General features: G+C 40.3%; 1 protein-coding gene across 1 annotated transcript; it reads right to left on the reverse strand.

The window, feature by feature from the left end:
- Window positions 1–8,420: 8,420 nt before the first annotated feature.
- Window positions 8,421–10,510, reverse strand: LOC148977409 (E3 SUMO-protein ligase ZBED1-like). Its single transcript, XM_089116621.1, has 5 exons — window positions 10,442–10,510; window positions 10,221–10,341; window positions 9,993–10,132; window positions 8,847–9,915; window positions 8,421–8,746 (listed from the first exon to the last, which is right to left on the reverse strand). Exons 1-5 carry the CDS (start codon window positions 10,508–10,510, stop codon window positions 8,421–8,423), a joined length of 1,725 nt encoding a protein of 574 aa, XP_088972747.1.
- Between the last annotated feature and the right edge of the window lie 9,175 nt (window positions 10,511–19,685).

Here is a 19,685-nt window from a genome sequence, read left to right on the forward strand (position 1 = left end):
AAACTCTTGATTCTGATAGAGGGCCATGAGACTTAGACCTGAGTGCAACAATGGAGGCTCTAGACCCTTCCAGAGCTGAGATATGAAAAATCAAAATTTCGACCCGTAAAAAAAACGACAGTGTTACCCCTTACGTTTTTTTTTTTTGGGCGAAAAATTAAGTATCCCTAATCTTCTCAAAACTCTGGATTCTGATAGAGGGCCATGAGACTTAGACCTGAGTGCAACAATGGAGGCTCTAGACCCTTCCAGAGCTGAGATATCGAAATTCAAAATTTCGACCAGAAAAAAAAAACGACAGTGTTACCCTTTACGTTTTTTTTTTTTTTGGGCGAAAAATTAAGTATCCCCAATCTTCTCAAAACTCTTGATTCTGATAGAGGGCCATGAGACTTAGACCTGAGTGCAACAATGGACGCTCTAGACCCTTCCAGAGCTGAGATATCGAAAATCAAAATTTCGACCCGTAAAAAAAAACGAGTGTTACCCCTTACGGTTTTTTTTTTTTTTGGCGAAAAATTAAGTATCCCCAATCTTCTCAAAACTCTGGATTCTGATAGAGGCCATGAGACTTAGACCTGAGTGCAACAATGGAGGCTCTAGACCCTTCCAGAGCTGAGATATCGAAAATCAAAATTTCGACCCGAAAAAAAAAAACGACAGTGTTACCCCTTACGTTTTTTTTTTGGGCGAAAAATTAAGTATCCCCAATCTTCTCAAAACTCTGGATTCTGATAGAGGGCCATGAGACAGACCTGAGTGCAACAATGGAGGCTCTAGACCCTTCCAGAGCTGAGATGTCGAAACTCAAAATTTTGACCCGAAAAAAAAAAAACGACAGTGTTACCCCTTACGTTTTTTTTTTTGGGCGAAAAATTAAGTATCCCCAATCTTCTCAAAACTCTGGATTCTGATAGAGGGCCATGAGACTTAGACCTGAGTGCAACAATGGAGGCTCTAGACCCTTCCAGAGCTGAGATATCGAAATTCAAAATTTCGACCAGAAAAAAAAACGACAGTGTTACCCCTTATGGGTTTTTTTTTGGGCGAAAAATTAAGTATCCCCAATCTTCTCAAAACTCTTGATTCTGATAGAGGGCCATGAGACTTAGACCTGAGTGCAACAATGGAGGCTCTAGACCCTTCCAGAGCTGAGATATCGAAAATCAAAATTTCGACCCGTAAAAAAAACGAGTGTTACCCCTTACGTTTTTTTTTTTTGTTGGGAGAAAAATTAAGTATCCCCAATCTTCTCAAAACTCTGGATTCTGATAGAGGGCCATGAGACTTAGACCTGAGTGCAACAATGGAGGCTCTAGACCCTTCCAGAGCTGAGATATCGAAATTCAAAATTTCGACCAGAAAAAAAAACGACAGTGTTACCCCTTACGTTTTTTTTTTTTGGTCGAAAAATTAAGTATCCCCAATCTTCTCAAAACTCTGGATTCTGATAGAGGGCCATGAGACATAGACCTGAGTGCAACAATGGAGGCTCTAGACCCTTCCAGAGCTGAGATGTCGAAACTCAAAATTTCGACCCGAAAAAAAAACGACAGTGTTACCCCTTACATTTTTTTTTTTTTTGGCGAAAAATTAAGTATCCCCAATCTTCTCAAAACTCTGGATTCTGATAGAGGGCCATGAGACTTAGATCTGAGTGCAACAATGGAGGCTCTAGACCCTTCCAGAGCTGAGATATCGAAATTCACAATTTCGACCAGAAAAAAAAACGACAGTGTTACCCCTTACGTTTTTTTTTTTTTGGGCGAAAAATTAAGTATCCCCAATCTTCTCAAAACTCTTGATTCTGATAGAGGGCCATGAGACTTAGACCTGAGTGCAACAATGGAGGCTCTAGACCCTTCCAGAGCTGAGATATGAAAAATCAAAATTTCGACCCGTAAAAAAAACGACAGTGTTACCCCTTACGTTTTTTTTTTTTGGGCGAAAAATTAAGTATCCCCAATCTTCTCAAAACTCTGGATTCTGATAGAGAGCCATGAGACTTAGACCTGAGTGCAACAATGGAGGCTCTAGACCATTCCAGATTTGAGATATCGAAATTCAAAATTTCGACCAGAAAAAAAAACGACAGTGTTACCCCTTATGGGTTTTTTTTTTGGGCGAAAAATTAAGTATCCCCAATCTTCTCAAAACTCTTGATTCTGATAGAGGGCCATGAGACTTAGACCTGAGTGCAACAATGGAGGCTCTAGACCCTTCCAGAGCTGAGATATCGAAAATCAAAATTTCGACCCGTAAAAAAAACGAGTGTTACCCCTTACGTTTTTTGTTTTTTTTTGGGAGAAAAATTAAGTATCCCCAATCTTCTCAAAACTCTGGATTCTGATAGAGGGCCATGAGACTTAGACCTGAGTGCAACAATGGAGGCTCTAGACCCTTCCAGAGCTGAGATATCGAAATTCAAAATTTCGACCAGAAAAAAAAACGACAGTGTTACCCCTTACGTTTTTTTTTTTTGGTCGAAAAATTAAGTATCCCCAATCTTCTCAAAACTCTGGATTCTGATAGAGGGCCATGAGACATAGACCTGAGTGCAACAATGGAGGCTCTAGACCCTTCCAGAGCTGAGATGTCGAAACTCAAAATTTCGACCCGAAAAAAAAAACGACAGTGTTACCCCTTACATTTTTTTTTTTTTTGGCGAAAAATTAAGTATCCCCAATCTTCTCAAAACTCTGGATTCTGATAGAGGGCCATGAGACTTAGATCTGAGTGCAACAATGGAGGCTCTAGACCCTTCCAGAGCTGAGATATCGAAATTCACAATTTCGACCAGAAAAAAAAACGACAGTGTTACCCCTTACGTTTTTTTTTTTTTGGGCGAAAAATTAAGTATCCCCAATCTTCTCAAAACTCTTGATTCTGATAGAGGGCCATGAGACTTAGACCTGAGTGCAACAGTGGAGGCTCTAGACCCTTCCAGAGCTGAGATATGAAAAATCAAAATTTCGACCCGTAAAAAAAACGACAGTGTTACCCCTTACGTTTTTTTTTTTTTGGGCGAAAAATTAAGTATCCCTAATCTTCTCAAAACTCTGGATTCTGATAGAGGGCCATGAGACTTAGACCTGAGTGCAACAATGGAGGCTCTAGACCCTTCCAGAGCTGAGATATCGAAATTCAAAATTTCGACCAGAAAAAAAAACGACAGTGTTACCCTTTACGTTTTTTTTTTTTTTGGGCGAAAAATTAAGTATCCCCAATCTTCTCAAAACTCTTGATTCTGATAGAGGGCCATGAGACTTAGACCTGAGTGCAACAATGGACGCTCTAGACCCTTCCAGAGCTGAGATATCGAAAATCAAAATTTCGACCCGTAAAAAAAACGAGTGTTACCCCTTACGTTTTTTTTTTTTTTGGCGAAAAATTAAGTATCCCCAATCTTCTCGAAACTCTGGATTCTGATAGAGGGCCATGAGACTTAGACCTGAGTGCAACAATGGAGGCTCTAGACCCTCCCGGAGCTGAGATATTGAAATTCAAAATTTCGACAAGAAAAAAAAACGACAGTGTTACCCCTTACGGTTTTTTTTTTGGGCGAAAAATTAAGTATCCCCAATCTTCTCAAAACTCTGGATTCTGATAGAGGGCCATGAGACATAGACCTGAGTGCAACAATGGAGGCTCTAGACCCTTCCAGAACTGAGATGTCGAAACTCAAAATTTTGACCCGAAAAAAAAAACGACAGTGTTACCCCTTACGTTTTTTTTTTTTTTTTGGGCGAAAAATTAAGTGTCCCCAATCTTCTCAAAACTCTGGATTCTGATAGAGGGCCATGAGACATAGACCTGAGTGCAACAATGGAGGCTCTAGACCCTTCCAGAGCTGAGATGTCGAAACTCAAAATTTCGACCTGAAAAAAAAAACGACAGTGTTACCCCTTACGTTTTTTTTTTTTGGGCGAAAAATTAAGTATCCCCAATCTTCTCAAAACTCTGGATTCTGATAGAGGCCATGACACTTAGACCTGAGTGCAACAATGGAGGCTCTAGACCCTTCCAGAGCTGATATATCGAAAATCAAAATTTCGACCCGAAAAAAAAACGACAGTGTTACCCCTTACGGTTTTTTTTTTTTTTGGGCGAAAAATTAAGTATCCCCAATCTTCTCAAAACTCTGGATTCTGATAGAGGGCCATGAGACTTAGACCTGAGTGCAACAATGGAGGCTCTAGACCCTTCCAGAGCTGAGATATCGAAATTCAAAATTTCGACCAGAAAAAAAAACGACAGTGTTACCCCTTACGGGTTTTTTTTTGGGCGAAAAATTAAGTATCCCCAATCTTCTCAAAACTCTTGATTCTGATAGAGGGCCATGAGACTTAGACCTGAGTGCAACAATGGAGGCTCTAGACCCTTCCAGAGCTGAGATATCGAAATTCAAAATTTCGACCAGAAAAAAAAAACGACAGTGTTATCCCTTACGTTTTGTTTTTTGGGCGAAAAATTAAGTATCCCCAATCTTCTCAAAACTCTGGATTCTGATAGAGGGCCATGAGACTTAGACCTGAGTGCAACAATGGAGGCTCTAGACCCTTCCAGAGCTGAGATATCGAAATTCAAAATTTCGACCAGAAAAAAAAACGACAGTGTTACCCCCTACGGTTTTTTTTTGGGCGAAAAATTAAGTAACCCCAATCTTCTCAAAACTCTGGATTCTGATAGAGGCCATGAGACTTAGACCTGAGTTCAACAATGGAGGCTCTAGACCCTTCCAGAGCTGAGATATCGAAAATCAAAATTTCGACCCGAAAAAAAAAACGACAGTGTTACCCCTTACGTTTTTTTTTTTGGGGCGAAAAATTAAGTATCCCCAATCTTCTCAAAACTCTGGATTCTGATAGAGGGCCATGAGACTTAGACCTGAGTGCAACAATGGAGGCTCTAGACCCTCCCGGAGCTGAGATATTGAAATTCAAAATTTCGACCAGAAAAAAAAACGACATTGTTACCCCTTACGGTTTTTTTTTGGGCGAAAAATTAAGTATCCCCAATCTTCTCAAAACTCTGGATTCTGATAGAGGGCCATGAGACATAGACCTGAGTGCAACAATGGAGGCTCTAGACCCTTCCAGAGCTGAGATGTCGAAACTCAAAATTTTGACCCGAAAAAAAAAACGACAGTGTTACCCCTTACGTTTTTTTTTTTTTTGGGCGAAAAATTAAGTATCCCCAATCTTCTCAAAACTCTGGATTCTGGTAGAGGGCCATGAGACTTAGACCTGAGTGCAACAATGGAGGCTCTAGACCCTTCCAGAGCTGAGATATCGAAATTCAAAATTTTGACCCGAAAAAAAAAAAAACGACAGTGTTACCCCTTACGTTTTTTTTTTTTTTGGGCGAAAAATTAAGTATCCCCAATCTTCTGAAAACTCTGGATTCTGATAGAGGGCCATGAGACTTAGACCTGAGTGCAACAATGGAGGCTCTAGACCCTTCCAGAGCTGAGATATCGAAATTCAAAATTTCGACCAGAAAAAAAAACGACAGTGTTACCCCTTACGGTTTTTTTTTTTTGGGCGAAAAATTAAGTATCCCCAATCTTCTCAAAACTCTTGATTCTGATAGAGGGCCATGAGACTTAGACCTGAGTGCAACAATGGAGGCTCTAGACCCTTCCAGAGCTGAGATATCGAAAATCAAAATTTCGACCCGTAAAAAAAACGAGTGTTACTCCTTACGTTTTTTTTTTGGGCGAAAAATTAAGTATCCCTAATCTTCTCAAAACTCTGGATTCTGATAGAGGGCCATGAGACTTAGACCTGAGTGCAACAATGGAGGCTCTAGACCCTTCCAGAGCTGAGATATCGAAATTCAAAATTTCGACCAGAAAAAAAAACGACAGTGTTACCCCTTAGGTTTTTTTTTTTTGGTCGAAAAATTAAGTATCCCCAATCTTCTCAAAACTCTGGATTCTGATAGAGGGCCATGAGACATAGACCTGAGTGCAACAATGGAGGCTCTAGACCCTTCCAGAGCTGAGATATCGAAATTCAAAATTTCGACCAGAAAAAAAAACGACAGTGTTACCCCTTACGTTTTTTTTGGGGGGCGAAAAATTAAGTATCCCCAATCTTCTCAAAACTCTTGATTCTGATAGAGGGCCATGAGACATAGACCTGAGTGCAACAATGGAGGCTCTAGACCCTTCCAGAGCTGAGATGTCGAAACTCAAAATTTCGACCCGAAAAAAAAAAAACGACAGTGTTACCCCTTACGTTTTTTTTTTTGGGCGAAAAATTAAGTATCCCCAATCTTCTCAAAACTCTGGATTCTGATAGAGGGCCATGAGACTTAGACCTGAGTGCAACAATGGAGGCTCTAGACCCTTCCAGAGCTGAGATGTCGAAACTCAAAATTTCGACCCGAAAAAAAAAAAACGACAGTGTTACCCCTTACGTTTTTTTTTTTGGGCGAAAAATTAAGTATCCCCAATCTTCTCAAAACTCTGGATTCTGATAGAGGCCATGAGACTTAGATCTGAGTGCAACAATGGAGGCTCTAGACCCTTCCAGAGCTGAGATATCGAAAATAAAAATTTCGACCCGAAAAAAAAAACGACAGTGTTACCCCTTACGTTTTTTTTTTTTTGGCGAAAAATTAAGTATCCCCAATCTTCTCAAAACTCTGGATTCTGATACAGGGCCATGAGACATAGACCTGAGTGCAACAATGGAGGCTCTAGACCCTTCCAGAGCTGAGATGTCGAAACTCAAAATTTTGACCCGAAAAAAAAAAAACGACAGTGTTACCCCTTACGTTTTTTTTTTTTTTGGGCGAAAAATTAAGTATCCCCAATCTTCTCAAAACTCTGGATTCTGATAGAGGGCCATGAGACTTAGACCTGAGTGCAACAATGGAGGCTCTAGACCCTTCCAGAGCTGAGATATCGAAATTCAAAATTTTGACCCGAAAAAAAAAAACGACAGTGTTACCCCTTACGTTTTTTTTTTTTTTTGGGGCGAAAAATTTAGTATCCCCAATCTTCTCAAAACTCTGGATTCTGATAGAGGGCCATGAGACTTAGACCTGAGTGCAACAAAGGAGGCTCTAGACCCTTCCAGAGCTGAGATATCGAAATTCAAAATTTCGACCAGAAAAAAAAACGACAGTGTAACCCCTTACGGTTTTTTTTTTTGGGCGAAAAATTAAGTATCCCCAATCTTCTCAAAACTCTTGGTTCTGATAGAGGGCCATGAGACTTAGACCTGAGTGCAACAATGGAGGCTCTAGACCCTTCCAGAGCTGAGATATCGAAATTCAAAATTTCGACCAGAAAAAAAAAACGACAGTGTTACCCTTTACGTTTTTTTTTTTTTTTGGGCGAAAAATTAAGTATCCCCAATCTTCTCAAAACTCTGGATTCTGATAGAGGGCCATGAGACTTAGACCTGAGTGCAACAATGGAGGCTCTAGACCCTTCCAGAGCTGAGATATCGAAATTCAAAATTTCGACCAGAAAAAAAACCGACAGTGTTACCCCTTACGTTTTTTTTTTTTGGTCGAAAAATTAAGTATCCCCAATCTTCTCAAAACTCTGGATTCTGATAGAGGGCCATGAGACATAGACCTGAGTGCAACAATGGAGGCTCTAGACCCTTCCAGAGCTGAGATGTCGAAACTCAAAATTTCGACCCGAAAAAAAAAAAAAAACGACAGTGTTACCCCTTACATTTTTTTTTTTTTTGCCGAAAAATTAAGTATCCCCAATCTTCTCAAAACTCTGGATTCTGATAGAGGGCCATGAGACTTAGACCTGAGTGCAACAATGGAGGCTCTAGATAGTGATGGCAAAATGAGGCTTCCTGAACCACTGAGACCTCGCAGTCCATTGCTTCACCCAAAGGTTCATTACTCGAAGCTTCATTCAGTATTGCTCACTAGTGACACCTAGCTACTGTGCAAAGAAATAGCAGACAAATTATTTAATTCTGAAGCAATGACCTGAGCAGACTTATGATGTCCGTATACACCACCCCCCCCCCCTTTTTTTTTTTTAAAGAGAAAATTTATTTATTCTCACTGTTTATGTCTGTAACCTTTCATTTGCAATAATAAAAATACCTGAGCAGACATTTGTCCGTTGCCTGGGAATAAAATAAAATGTGTATATTTCTCTGTCTGAATTTACTTCTGCAGAGACAACTGTATCACACACACACACACACACACACACAATTAATTATTCATAAATGGTTTGGATAGTGACAGTATGAACAATAAAGGTTACACTGTTTAGTGCAGTGCTTATGGTGGAGGGAGTGTAATAAAGTAAAAGGCAACAGAAAAGTGTGGGGTGGTAAAATTGTTTCCGGTGATTTCGTGCATTGAACTGTTCATATTTTTGTGCAGTGTTGTGCTTATGGAACTGGGGACGTAGAGGAGCGAAGGAAGGATTAAAAATTATTTTTATTGAGGAACAGAATTTTTTCAAGTGTGCTGGGGCTTAGGCGATTCCTCTTTTTCGACAGAACCTCTCCAGCCTTGGAAAAGATCCTTTCACATGGAACAGAGGATGCAGGTGAACATAAAAATGTCAGGGCCAGCTGGTATAAATGAGGATACTGGTGTTTATGTTGAGCCCAATATATCAGTGGATCCTCAGATCTTGTCACATTAACCTCAGATAAATATCTGTCCACTTCTGCAGTAGCATCTGCTGTTGCACTTGAGCTCCTTCTACCGTGTTCAACCGTGCTATCCAGCAGATGCCAAAGGTCACCTAATAATAGAGGTACAATGAAATAAAAGTCCATTAACAATGCTTCACAGTACTAATCACTAATGTGAACATTCACACAACAATTACATATAGTACTTACCGTTGTCTGTGGATTGGCCTGCTTGTGACGAGGCTGGGGGTGTATTGGTGGAAGCAGATTGGATACCAGAACTTCTGATTACTGTAGCGCATTCTGATTTTAATCTTGCTATGCCTTCTTGCAGTTTTCCTTGACTTAAAAATCCCAGTTTTTTGAATCTGGGATCCAATAATGTGGGTATGGTCATAACACTGATTGATTCTAATTGTACTGCTTGTTCCCTGACCCTCCGTACAAGGCTGTCACCCAGCTGCCTTGTTAGAATCGACTTCAGGCCTTCTAGCTTACTCGTTACCGAATGGTTCAGCATCTTCATCAAAGGAATCACTTTTGAGGCAGACACCCTTTTCTCTCCCGAAAGCTCTACTGTAGCCTGGAGGAAAGGGGCAAGAACATGTAGAGCATCCTGGATTGCCTCGTACTCCAGAGCTGTAGGAGGGATGATGTCGGTCTTTAGAGAGGCCAGCGCTGCACCCACTGGCTCTCTCAGCTGATACAGACGTTCCAGCATGTTGTAAGTGCTGTTCCAGCGAGTGTCCACTTCAATTATCATTTTCAGAGCTGGTCTCCCCATCTGCTCCTGTACTTGGGCCAGTCTCTCTTTTGCTGTAGTGCTTGTTCTGAAATAGGTCACAAGTTTCCTACATTTGGTTCGAATGTCATTGAAGCTACTGTTGTCATCAAAAGATTTCCTCACAATTAGGTTTAGTGCATGTGCAATGCATACCGCATGCCTAACATTTAGTGATCGTACACATGCTATCATGTTGGCTGCAGCATCAGTTACCAGGCACTTAACTTTCTCCTTTATGCCCCACTCCTCCATGAGCTTGACATGTCCAGTAGCCAAGTTCTCAGCAGTATGGCTCTTCGGGAAATGCTGCACACCTAGTAAAATAGTGCAGAGCTTGTCATTGTCTATAAAATGGCAAGTTACTGCTAGGTAGGCATCCATGTGTAGCGATGTCCACATGTCAGAGGTAAGGCTTATAGCCTGAACATTCTGCAGCTGCTCTCTGGCCTTCTCCTTAGCCTCCTTGTACTTAAGATCAACCATGACCTTCAAAGCCTGTGGATAGACATAAATGCAGTTACTCTTACTTTTACCTTCTTAAATAATGATGAACCACTTTATTAATCACATACCTTTCTAGTTGGGATCACATAAGTGGGATCCAACACATGCAGGAGCTCCCTAAATCCATCATCATCCACAATGGAAAAGGGCTGGGAGTCCTTGATGACCATGTTCACCAGGGCCTCATTCACCATTTCTTTCTTTGAATCTGTAATCAAATAAAATGCAGGTGTATTATAGGAGCGTAAAACATTATTAAAATAATGTTTATTATTATTAGTCGTATTTTTAATTACTTTGACTACTGTGTGGATTGTTAGTAGTCTGTGCATGCTCATGCAGTGCTCGATAATGCCTGAGCATGGAGGAGGTGTTATTGCTGTAAGTCAGCTCCTTCAGGCACAGCAAGCATTTCACCTAGAAACATAAATGAATAGACGTGAAATATAATACATATAGTGAATATTATTATTATTATATCAAGACAGTGAAATCATAATAATAATAATACATATACCTTATTGTGAGCAACCATTTCAAAAAACTCCCAGACAGGGGAGGATTTCCTCTTTCTTGCTGGCTCCATTACAAGGAAAAAGGAAGAATCACAAAAAGCAAACAAATCCAAAAGGGCAATCCAAATCAAAAACCAGTCCAGTCCAAATCCAAAAATCCAAAGCAATCCAAACAATCTTATCTAAATAATATAACTATACTATAATATAATATAACTACTATAAATAATAATAACAATATACTATCACTAATCTAACCTGACATACAGCCCTAACACATATATGACAAACTAACGATGATGACACAACTATCTAACTCTAACTGTAACTCTAACTGTAACTCTGACTCTCTGACTCTACTACAACTGATTCTACTACTCCAAACAACACCCACAAGGTGGCGCGAGTTTCGAACCCCCTTTATCCGGAAACGACACTCAGACTGAACCGATGACGTATCCACACAAACCGAGGCCTCGTTTGTCATCAGTCACGTGATTTCCCCGTTAACAACACAAGCCTCGAATCGCGGCTTCATCTGGCACGCCCCTTTCTTCTCGACACAAGCTCCGATGCCTCGGTTCATATGTCACATCACTAGCTCTAGACCCTTCCAGAGCTGAGATATCGAAATTCAAAATTTCGACCAGAAAAAAAAACGACAGTGTTACCCCTTACGTTTTTTTTTTTTGGGCGAAAAATTAAGTATCCCCAATCTTCTCAAAACTCTTGATTCTGATAGAGGGCCATGAGACTTAGACCTGAGTGCAACAATGGAGGCTCTAGACCCTTCCAGAGCTGAGATATCGAAATTCAAAATTTCGACCAGAAAAAAAACGACAGTGTTATCCCTTACGTTTTGTTTTTTGGGCGAAAAATTAAGTATCCCCAATCTTCTCAAAACTCTAGATTCTGATAGAGGGCCATGAGACTTAGACCTGAGTGCAACAATGGAGGCTCTAGACCCTTCCAGAGCTGAGATATCGAAATTCAAAATTTCGACCAGAAAAAAAAACGACAGTGTTACCCCCTACGGTTTTTTTTTTGGGCGAAAAATTAAGTATCCCCAATCTTCTCAAAACTCTGGATTCTAATAGAGGGCCATGAGACTTAGACCTCAGTGCAACAATGGAGGCTCTAGACCCTTCCAGAGCTGAGATGTCGAAACTCAAAATTTCGACCAGAAAAAAAAAACGACAGTGTTACCCCTTACGGTTTTTTTTTGGGCGAAAAATTAAGTATCCCCAATCTTCTCAAAACTCTGGATTCTGATAGAGGGCCATGAGACATAGACCTGAGTGCAACAATGGAGGCTCTAGACCCTTCCAGAGCTGAGATGTCGAAACTCAAAATTTCGACCAGAAAAAAAAACGACAGTGTTACCCCTTACGGTTTTTTTTTTGGGCGAAAAATTAAGTATCCCCAATCTTCTCAAAACTCTGGATTCTGATAGAGGGCCATGAGACATAGACCTGAGTGCAACAATGGAGGCTCTAGACCCTTCCAGAGCTGAGATGTCGAAACTCAAAATTTCGACCAGAAAAAAAACGACAGTGTTACCCCTTACGGTTTTTTTTTTGGGCGAAAAATTAAGTATCCCCAATCTTCTCAAAACTCTGGATTCTGATAGAGGGCCATGAGACATAGACCTGAGTGCAACAATGGAGGCTCTAGACCCTTCCAGAGCTGAGATATCGAAAATCAAAATTTCGACCCGAAAAAAAAACGACAGTGTTACCCCTTACGTTTTTTTTTTTTGGGCGAAAAATTAAGTATCCCCAATCTTCTCAAAACTCTGGATTCTGATAGAGGGCCATGAGACTTAGACCTGAGTGCAACAATGGAGGCTCTAGACCCTCCCGGAGCTGAGATATTGAAATTCAAAATTTCGACCAGAAAAAAAAAACGACAGTGTTACCCCTTACGTTTTTTTTTTTGGGCGAAAAATTAAGTATCCCCAATCTTCTCAAAACTCTGGATTCTGATAGAGGGCCATGAGACAGACCTGAGTGCAACAATGGAGGCTCTAGACCCTTCCAGAGCTGAGATGTCGAAACTCAAAATTTTGACCCGAAAAAAAAAAAACGACAGTGTTACCCCTTACGTTTTTTTTTTTGGGCGAAAAATTAAGTATCCCCAATCTTCTCAAAACTCTGGATTCTGATAGAGGGCCATGAGACTTAGACCTGAGTGCAACAATGGAGGCTCTAGACCCTTCCAGAGCTGAGATATCGAAATTCAAAATTTCGACCAGAAAAAAAAACGACAGTGTTACCCCTTATGGGTTTTTTTTTTGGGCGAAAAATTAAGTATCCCCAATCTTCTCAAAACTCTTGATTCTGATAGAGGGCCATGAGACTTAGACCTGAGTGCAACAATGGAGGCTCTAGACCCTTCCAGAGCTGAGATATCGAAAATCAAAATTTCGACCCGTAAAAAAAACGAGTGTTACCCCTTACGTTTTTTTTTTTTTTTTGGGAGAAAAATTAAGTATCCCCAATCTTCTCAAAACTCTGGATTCTGATAGAGGGCCATGAGACTTAGACCTGAGTGCAACAATGGAGGCTCTAGACCCTTCCAGAGCTGAGATATCGAAATTCAAAATTTCGACCAGAAAAAAAAACGACAGTGTTACCCCTTACGTTTTTTTTTTTTGGTCGAAAAATTAAGTATCCCCAATCTTCTCAAAACTCTGGATTCTGATAGAGGGCCATGAGACATAGACCTGAGTGCAACAATGGAGGCTCTAGACCCTTCCAGAGCTGAGATGTCGAAACTCAAAATTTCGACCCAAAAAAAAAAACGACAGTGTTACCCCTTACATTTTTTTTTTTTTTGGCGAAAAATTAAGTATCCCCAATCTTCTCAAAACTCTGGATTCTGATAGAGGGCCATGAGACTTAGATCTGAGTGCAACAATGGAGGCTCTAGACCCTTCCAGAGCTGAGATATCGAAATTCACAATTTCGACCAGAAAAAAAAACGACAGTGTTACCCCTTACGTTTTTTTTTTTTTGGGGCGAAAAATTAAGTATCCCCAATCTTCTCAAAACTCTTGATTCTGATAGAGGGCCATGAGACTTAGACCTGAGTGCAACAACGGAGGCTCTAGACCCTTCCAGAGCTGAGATATGAAAAATCAAAATTTCGACCCGTAAAAAAAACGACAGTGTTACCCCTTACGTTTTTTTTTTTGGGGCGAAAAATTAAGTATCCCCAATCTTCTCAAAACTCTTGATTCTGATAGAGGGCCATGAGACTTAGACCTGAGTGCAACAATGGAGGCTCTAGACCCTTCCAGAGCTGAGATATCGAAAATCAAAATTTCGACCCGTAAAAAAAACGAGTGTTACCCCTTACGTTTTTTTTTTTTTTTTGGGAGAAAAATTAAGTATCCCCAATCTTCTCAAAACTCTGGATTCTGATAGAGGGCCATGAGACTTAGACCTGAGTGCAACAATGGAGGCTCTAGACCCTTCCAGAGCTGAGATATCGAAATTCAAAATTTCGACCAGAAAAAAAAACGACAGTGTTACCCCTTACGTTTTTTTTTTTTTTTTGGTAGAAAAATTAAGTATCCCCAATCTTCTCAAAACTCTGGATTCTGATAGAGGGCCATGAGACTTAGACCTGAGTGCAACAATGGAGGCTCTAGACCCTTCCAGAGCTGAGATATCGAAATTCAAAATTTCGACCAGAAAAAAAAACGACAGTGTTACCCCTTACGTTTTTTTTTTTTGGTCGAAAAATTAAGTATCCCCAATCTTCTCAAAACTCTGGATTCTGATAGAGGGCCATGAGACATAGACCTGAGTGCAACAATGGAGGCTCTAGACCCTTCCAGAGCTGAGATGTCGAAACTCAAAATTTCGACCCGAAAAAAAAAACGACAGTGTTACCCCTTACATTTTTTTTTTTTTTTGGCGAAAAATTAAGTATCCCCAATCTTCTCAAAACTCTGGATTCTGATAGAGGGCCATGAGACTTAGATCTGAGTGCAACAATGGAGGCTCTAGACCCTTCCAGAGCTGAGATATCGAAATTCACAATTTCGACCAGAAAAAAAAACGACAGTGTTACCCCTTACGTTTTTTTTTTTTTGGGCGAAAAATTAAGTATCCCCAATCTTCTCAAAACTCTTGATTCTGATAGAGGGCCATGAGACTTAGACCTGAGTGCAACAATGGAGGCTCTAGACCCTTCCAGAGCTGAGATATGAAAAATCAAAATTTCGACCCGTAAAAAAAACGACAGTGTTACCCCTTACGTTTTTTTTTTTTGGGCGAAAAATTAAGTATCCCTAATCTTCTCAAAACTCTGGATTCTGATAGAGGGCCATGAGACTTAGACCTGAGTGCAACAATGGAGGCTCTAGACCCTTCCAGAGCTGAGATATCGAAATTCAAAATTTCGACCAGAAAAAAAAAACGACAGTGTTACCCTTTACGTTTTTTTTTTTTTTTGGGCGAAAAATTAAGTATCCCCAATCTTCTCAAAACTCTTGATTCTGATAGAGGGCCATGAGACTTAGACCTGAGTGCAACAATGGACGCTCTAGACCCTTCCAGAGCTGAGATATCGAAAATCAAAATTTCGACAAGAAAAAAAAACGACAGTGTTACCCCTTACGGTTTTTTTTTTGGGCGAAAAATTAAGTATCCCCAATCTTCTCAAAACTCTGGATTCTGATAGAGGGCCATGAGACATAGACCTGAGTGCAACAATGGAGGCTCTAGACCCTTCCAGAACTGAGATGTCGAAACTCAAAATTTTGACCCGAAAAAAAAAAACGACAGTGTTACCCCTTACGTTTTTTTTTTTTTTTTGGGCGAAAAATTAAGTATCCCCAATCTTCTCAAAACTCTGGATTCTGATAGAGGGCCATGAGACATAGACCTGAGTGCAACAATGGAGGCTCTAGACCCTTCCAGAGCTGAGATGTCGAAACTCAAAATTTCGACCTGAAAAAAAAAACGACAGTGTTACCCCTTACGTTTTTTTTTTTTTGGGCGAAAAATTAAGTATCCCCAATCTTCTCAAAACTCTGGATTCTGATAGAGGCCATGACACTTAGACCTGAGTGCAACAATGGAGGCTCTAGACCCTTCCAGAGCTGAGATATCGAAAATCAAAATTTCGACCCGAAAAAAAAACGACAGTGTTACCCCTTACGGTTTTTTTTTTTTTTGGGCGAAAAATTAAGTATCCCCAATCTTCTCAAAACTCTGGATTCTGATAGAGGGCCATGAGACTTAGACCTGAGTGCAACAATGGAGGCTCTAGACCCTTCCAGAGCTGAGATATCGAAATTCAAAATTTCGACCAGAAAAAAAAACGACAGTGTTACCCCTTACGGGTTTTTTTTTGGGCGAAAAATTAAGTATCCCCAATCTTCTCAAAACTCTTGATTCTGATAGAGGGCCATGAGACTTAGACCTGAGTGCAACAATGGAGGCTCTAGACCCTTCCAGAGCTGAGATATCGAAATTCAAAATTTCGACCAGAAAAAAAAAACGACAGTGTTATCCCTTACGTTTTGTTTTTTGGGCGAAAAATTAAGTATCCCCAATCTCTCAAAACTCTGGATTCTGATAGAGGGCCATGAGACTTAGACCTGAGTGCAACAATGGAGGCTCTAGACCCTTCCAGAGCTGAGATATCGAAATTCAAAATTTCGACCAGAAAAAAAAACGACAGTGTTACCCCCTACGGTTTTTTTTTGGGCGAAAAATTAAGTAACCCCAATCTTCTCAAAACTCTGGATTCTGATAGAGGCCATGAGACTTAGACCTGAGTTCAACAATGGAGGCTCTAGACCCTTCCAGAGCTGAGATATCGAAAATCAAAATTTCGACCCGAAAAAAAAAACGACAGTGTTACCCCTTACGTTTTTTTTTTTGGGGCGAAAAATTAAGTATCCCCAATCTTCTCAAAACTCTGGATTCTGATAGAGGGCCATGAGACTTAGACCTGAGTGCAACAATGGAGGCTCTAGACCCTCCCGGAGCTGAGATATTGAAATTCAAAATTTCGACCAGAAAAAAAAACGACATTGTTACCCCTTACGGTTTTTTTTTGGGCGAAAAATTAAGTATCCCCAATCTTCTCAAAACTCTGGATTCTGATAGAGGGCCATGAGACATAGACCTGAGTGCAACAATGGAGGCTCTAGACCCTTCCAGAGCTGAGATGTCGAAATTCAAAATTTTGACCCGAAAAAAAAAAAACGACAGTGTTACCCCTTACGTTTTTTTTTTTTTTTTGGGCGAAAAATTAAGTATCCCCAATCTTCTCAAAACTCTGGATTCTGATAGAGGGCCATGAGACTTAGACCTGAGTGCAACAATGGAGGCTCTAGACCCTTCCAGAGCTGAGATATCGAAATTCAAAATTTCGACCAGAAAAAAAAACGACAGTGTTACCCCTTACGGTTTTTTTTTTTTGGGCGAAAAATTAAGTATCCCCAATCTTCTCAAAACTCTTGATTCTGATAGAGGGCCATGAGACTTAGACCTGAGTGCAACAATGGAGGCTCTAGACCCTTCCAGAGCTGAGATATCGAAAATCAAAATTTCGACCCGTAAAAAAAACGAGTGTTACTCCTTACGTTTTTTTTTTGGGCGAAAAATTAAGTATCCCTAATCTTCTCAAAACTCTGGATTCTGATAGAGGGCCATGAGACTTAGACCTGAGTGCAACAATGGAGGCTCTAGACCCTTCCAGAGCTGAGATATCGAAATTCAAAATTTCGACCAGAAAAAAAAACGACAGTGTTACCCCTTAGGTTTTTTTTTTTTGGTCGAAAAATTAAGTATCCCCAATCTTCTCAAAACTCTGGATTCTGATAGAGGGCCATGAGACATAGACCTGAGTGCAACAATGGAGGCTCTAGACCCTTCCAGAGCTGAGATGTCGAAACTCAAAATTTCGACCCGAAAAAAAAAACGACAGTGTTACCCCTTACATTTTTTTTTTTTTTGGCGAAAAATTAAGTATCCCCAATCTTCTCAAAACTCTGGATTCTGATAGAGGGCCATGAGACTTAGACCTGAGTGCAACAATGGAGGCTCTAGACCCTTCCAGAGCTGAGATATCGAAATTCAAAATTTCGACCAGAAAAAAAAACGACAGTGTTACCCCTTACGTTTTTTTTTGGGGGCGAAAAATTAAGTATCCCCAATCTTCTCAAAACTCTTGATTCTGATAGAGGGCCATGAGACTTAGACCTGAGTGCAACAATGGAGGCTCTAGACCCTTCCAGAGCTGAGATGTCGAAACTCAAAATTTCGACCCGAAAAAAAAAAACGACAGTGTTACCCCTTACGTTTTTTTTTTGGGGCGAAAAATTAAGTATCCCCAATCTTCTCAAAACTCTGGATTCTGATAGAGGCCATGAGACTTAGATCTGAGTGCAACAATGGAGGCTCTAGACCCTTCCAGAGCTGAGATATCGAAAATCAAAATTTCGACCCGAAAAAAAAAACGACAGTGTTACCCCTTACGTTTTTTTTTTTTGGCGAAAAATTAAGTATCCCCAATCTTCTCAAAACTCTGGATTCTGATACAGGGCCATGAGACATAGACCTGAGTGCAACAATGGAGGCTCTAGACCCTTCCAGAGCTGAGATGTCGAAACTCAAAATTTTGACCCGAAAAAAAAAAAACGACAGTGTTACCCCTTACGTTTTTTTTTTTTTTTGGGCGAAAAATTAAGTATCCCCAATCTTCTCAAAACTCTGGATTCTGATAGAGGGCCATGAGACTTAGACCTGAGTGCAACAATGGAGGCTCTAGACCCTTCCAGAGCTGAGATATCGAAATTCAAAATTTTGACCCGAAAAAAAAAAACGACAGTGTTACCCCTCACGTTTTTTTTTTTTTTGGGCGAAAAATTTAGTATCCCCAATCTTCTCAAAACTCTGGATTCTGATAGAGGGCCATGAGACTTAGACCTGAGTGCAACAAAGGAGGCTCTAGACCCTTCCAGAGCTGAGATATCGAAATTCAAAATTTCGACCAGAAAAAAAAACGACAGTGTAACCCCTTACGGTTTTTTTTTTTGGGCGAAAAATTAAGTATCCCCAATCTTCTCAAAACTCTTGGTTCTGATAGAGGGCCATGAGACTTAGACCTGAGTGCAACAATGGAGGCTCTAGACCCTTCCAGAGCTGAGATATCGAAAATCAAAATTTCGACCCGTAAAAAAAACGAGTGTTACTCCTTAAGTTTTTTTTTTTGGGCGAAAAATTAAGTATCCCTAATCTTCTCAAAACTCTGGATTCTGATAGAGGGCCATGAGACTTAGACCTGAGTGCAACAATGGAGGCTCTAGACCCTTCCAGAGCTGAGATATCGAAATTCAAAATTTCGACCAGAAAAAAAAAACGACAGTGTTACCCTTTACGTTTTTTTTTTTTTTTGGGCGAAAAATTAAGTATCCCCAATCTTCTCAAAACTCTGGATTCTGATAGAGGGCCATGAGACTTAGACCTGAGTGCAACAATGGAGGCTCTAGACCCTTCCAGATCTGAGATATCGAAATTCAAAATTTCGACCAGAAAAAAAACCGACAGTGTTACCCCTTACGTTTTTTTTTTTTTGGTCGAAAAATTAAGTATCCCCAATCTTCTCAAAACTCTGGATTCTGATAGAGGGCCATGAGACATAGACCTGAGTGCAACAATGGAGGCTCTAGACCCTTCCAGAGCTGAGATGTCGAAACTCAAAATTTCGACCCGAAAAAAAAAAAAAAACGACAGTGTTACCCCTTACATTTTTTTTTTTTTTTTGCCGAAAAATTAAGTATCCCCAATCTTCTCAAAACTCTGGATTCTGATAGAGGGCCATGAGACTTAGACCTGAGTGCAACAATGGAGGCTCTAGATAGTGATGGCAAAATGAGGCTTCCTGAACCACTGAGACCTCGCAGTCCATTGCTTCACCCAAAGGTTCATTACTCGAAGCTTCATTCAGTATTGCTCACTAGTGACACCTAGCTACTGTGCAAAGAAATAGCAGACAAATTATTTAATTCTGAAGCAATGACCTGAGCAGACTTATGATGTCCGTATACACCCCCCCCCCCCCCCTTTTTTTTTTTTAAAGAGAAAATTTATTTATTCTCACTGTTTATGTCTGTAACCTTTCATTTGCAATAATAAAAATACCTGAGCAGACATTTGTCCGTTGCCTGGGAATAAAATAAAATGTGTATATTTCTCTGTCTGAATTTACTTCTGCAGAGAC

The sequence above is a fragment of the Pimephales promelas genome, chromosome 10 (genome assembly GCF_988280905.1).
Source record: "Pimephales promelas chromosome 10, fPimPro1.hap1.1, whole genome shotgun sequence".
In the NCBI taxonomy this organism is placed as follows: domain Eukaryota; kingdom Metazoa; phylum Chordata; class Actinopteri; order Cypriniformes; family Leuciscidae; genus Pimephales; species Pimephales promelas.

What these genes read in the sequence shown, in the direction of transcription:
- LOC148977409 (XM_089116621.1), bottom strand. Translation starts at nt 10,510, where the DNA reads ATGGAGCCAGCAAGAAAGAGGAAATCCTCCCCTGTCTGGGAGTTTTTT. An exon ending in AAATGGTTGCTCACAATAAG is followed by an intron (nt 10,342 to 10,441) that starts GTATATGTATTA and finishes TTATGTTTCTAG; the next exon opens with GTGAAATGCTTGCTGTGCCT. An exon ending in AGGCCAATCCACAGACAACG is followed by an intron (nt 8,747 to 8,846) that starts GTAAGTACTATA and finishes CTCTATTATTAG; the next exon opens with GTGACCTTTGGCATCTGCTG.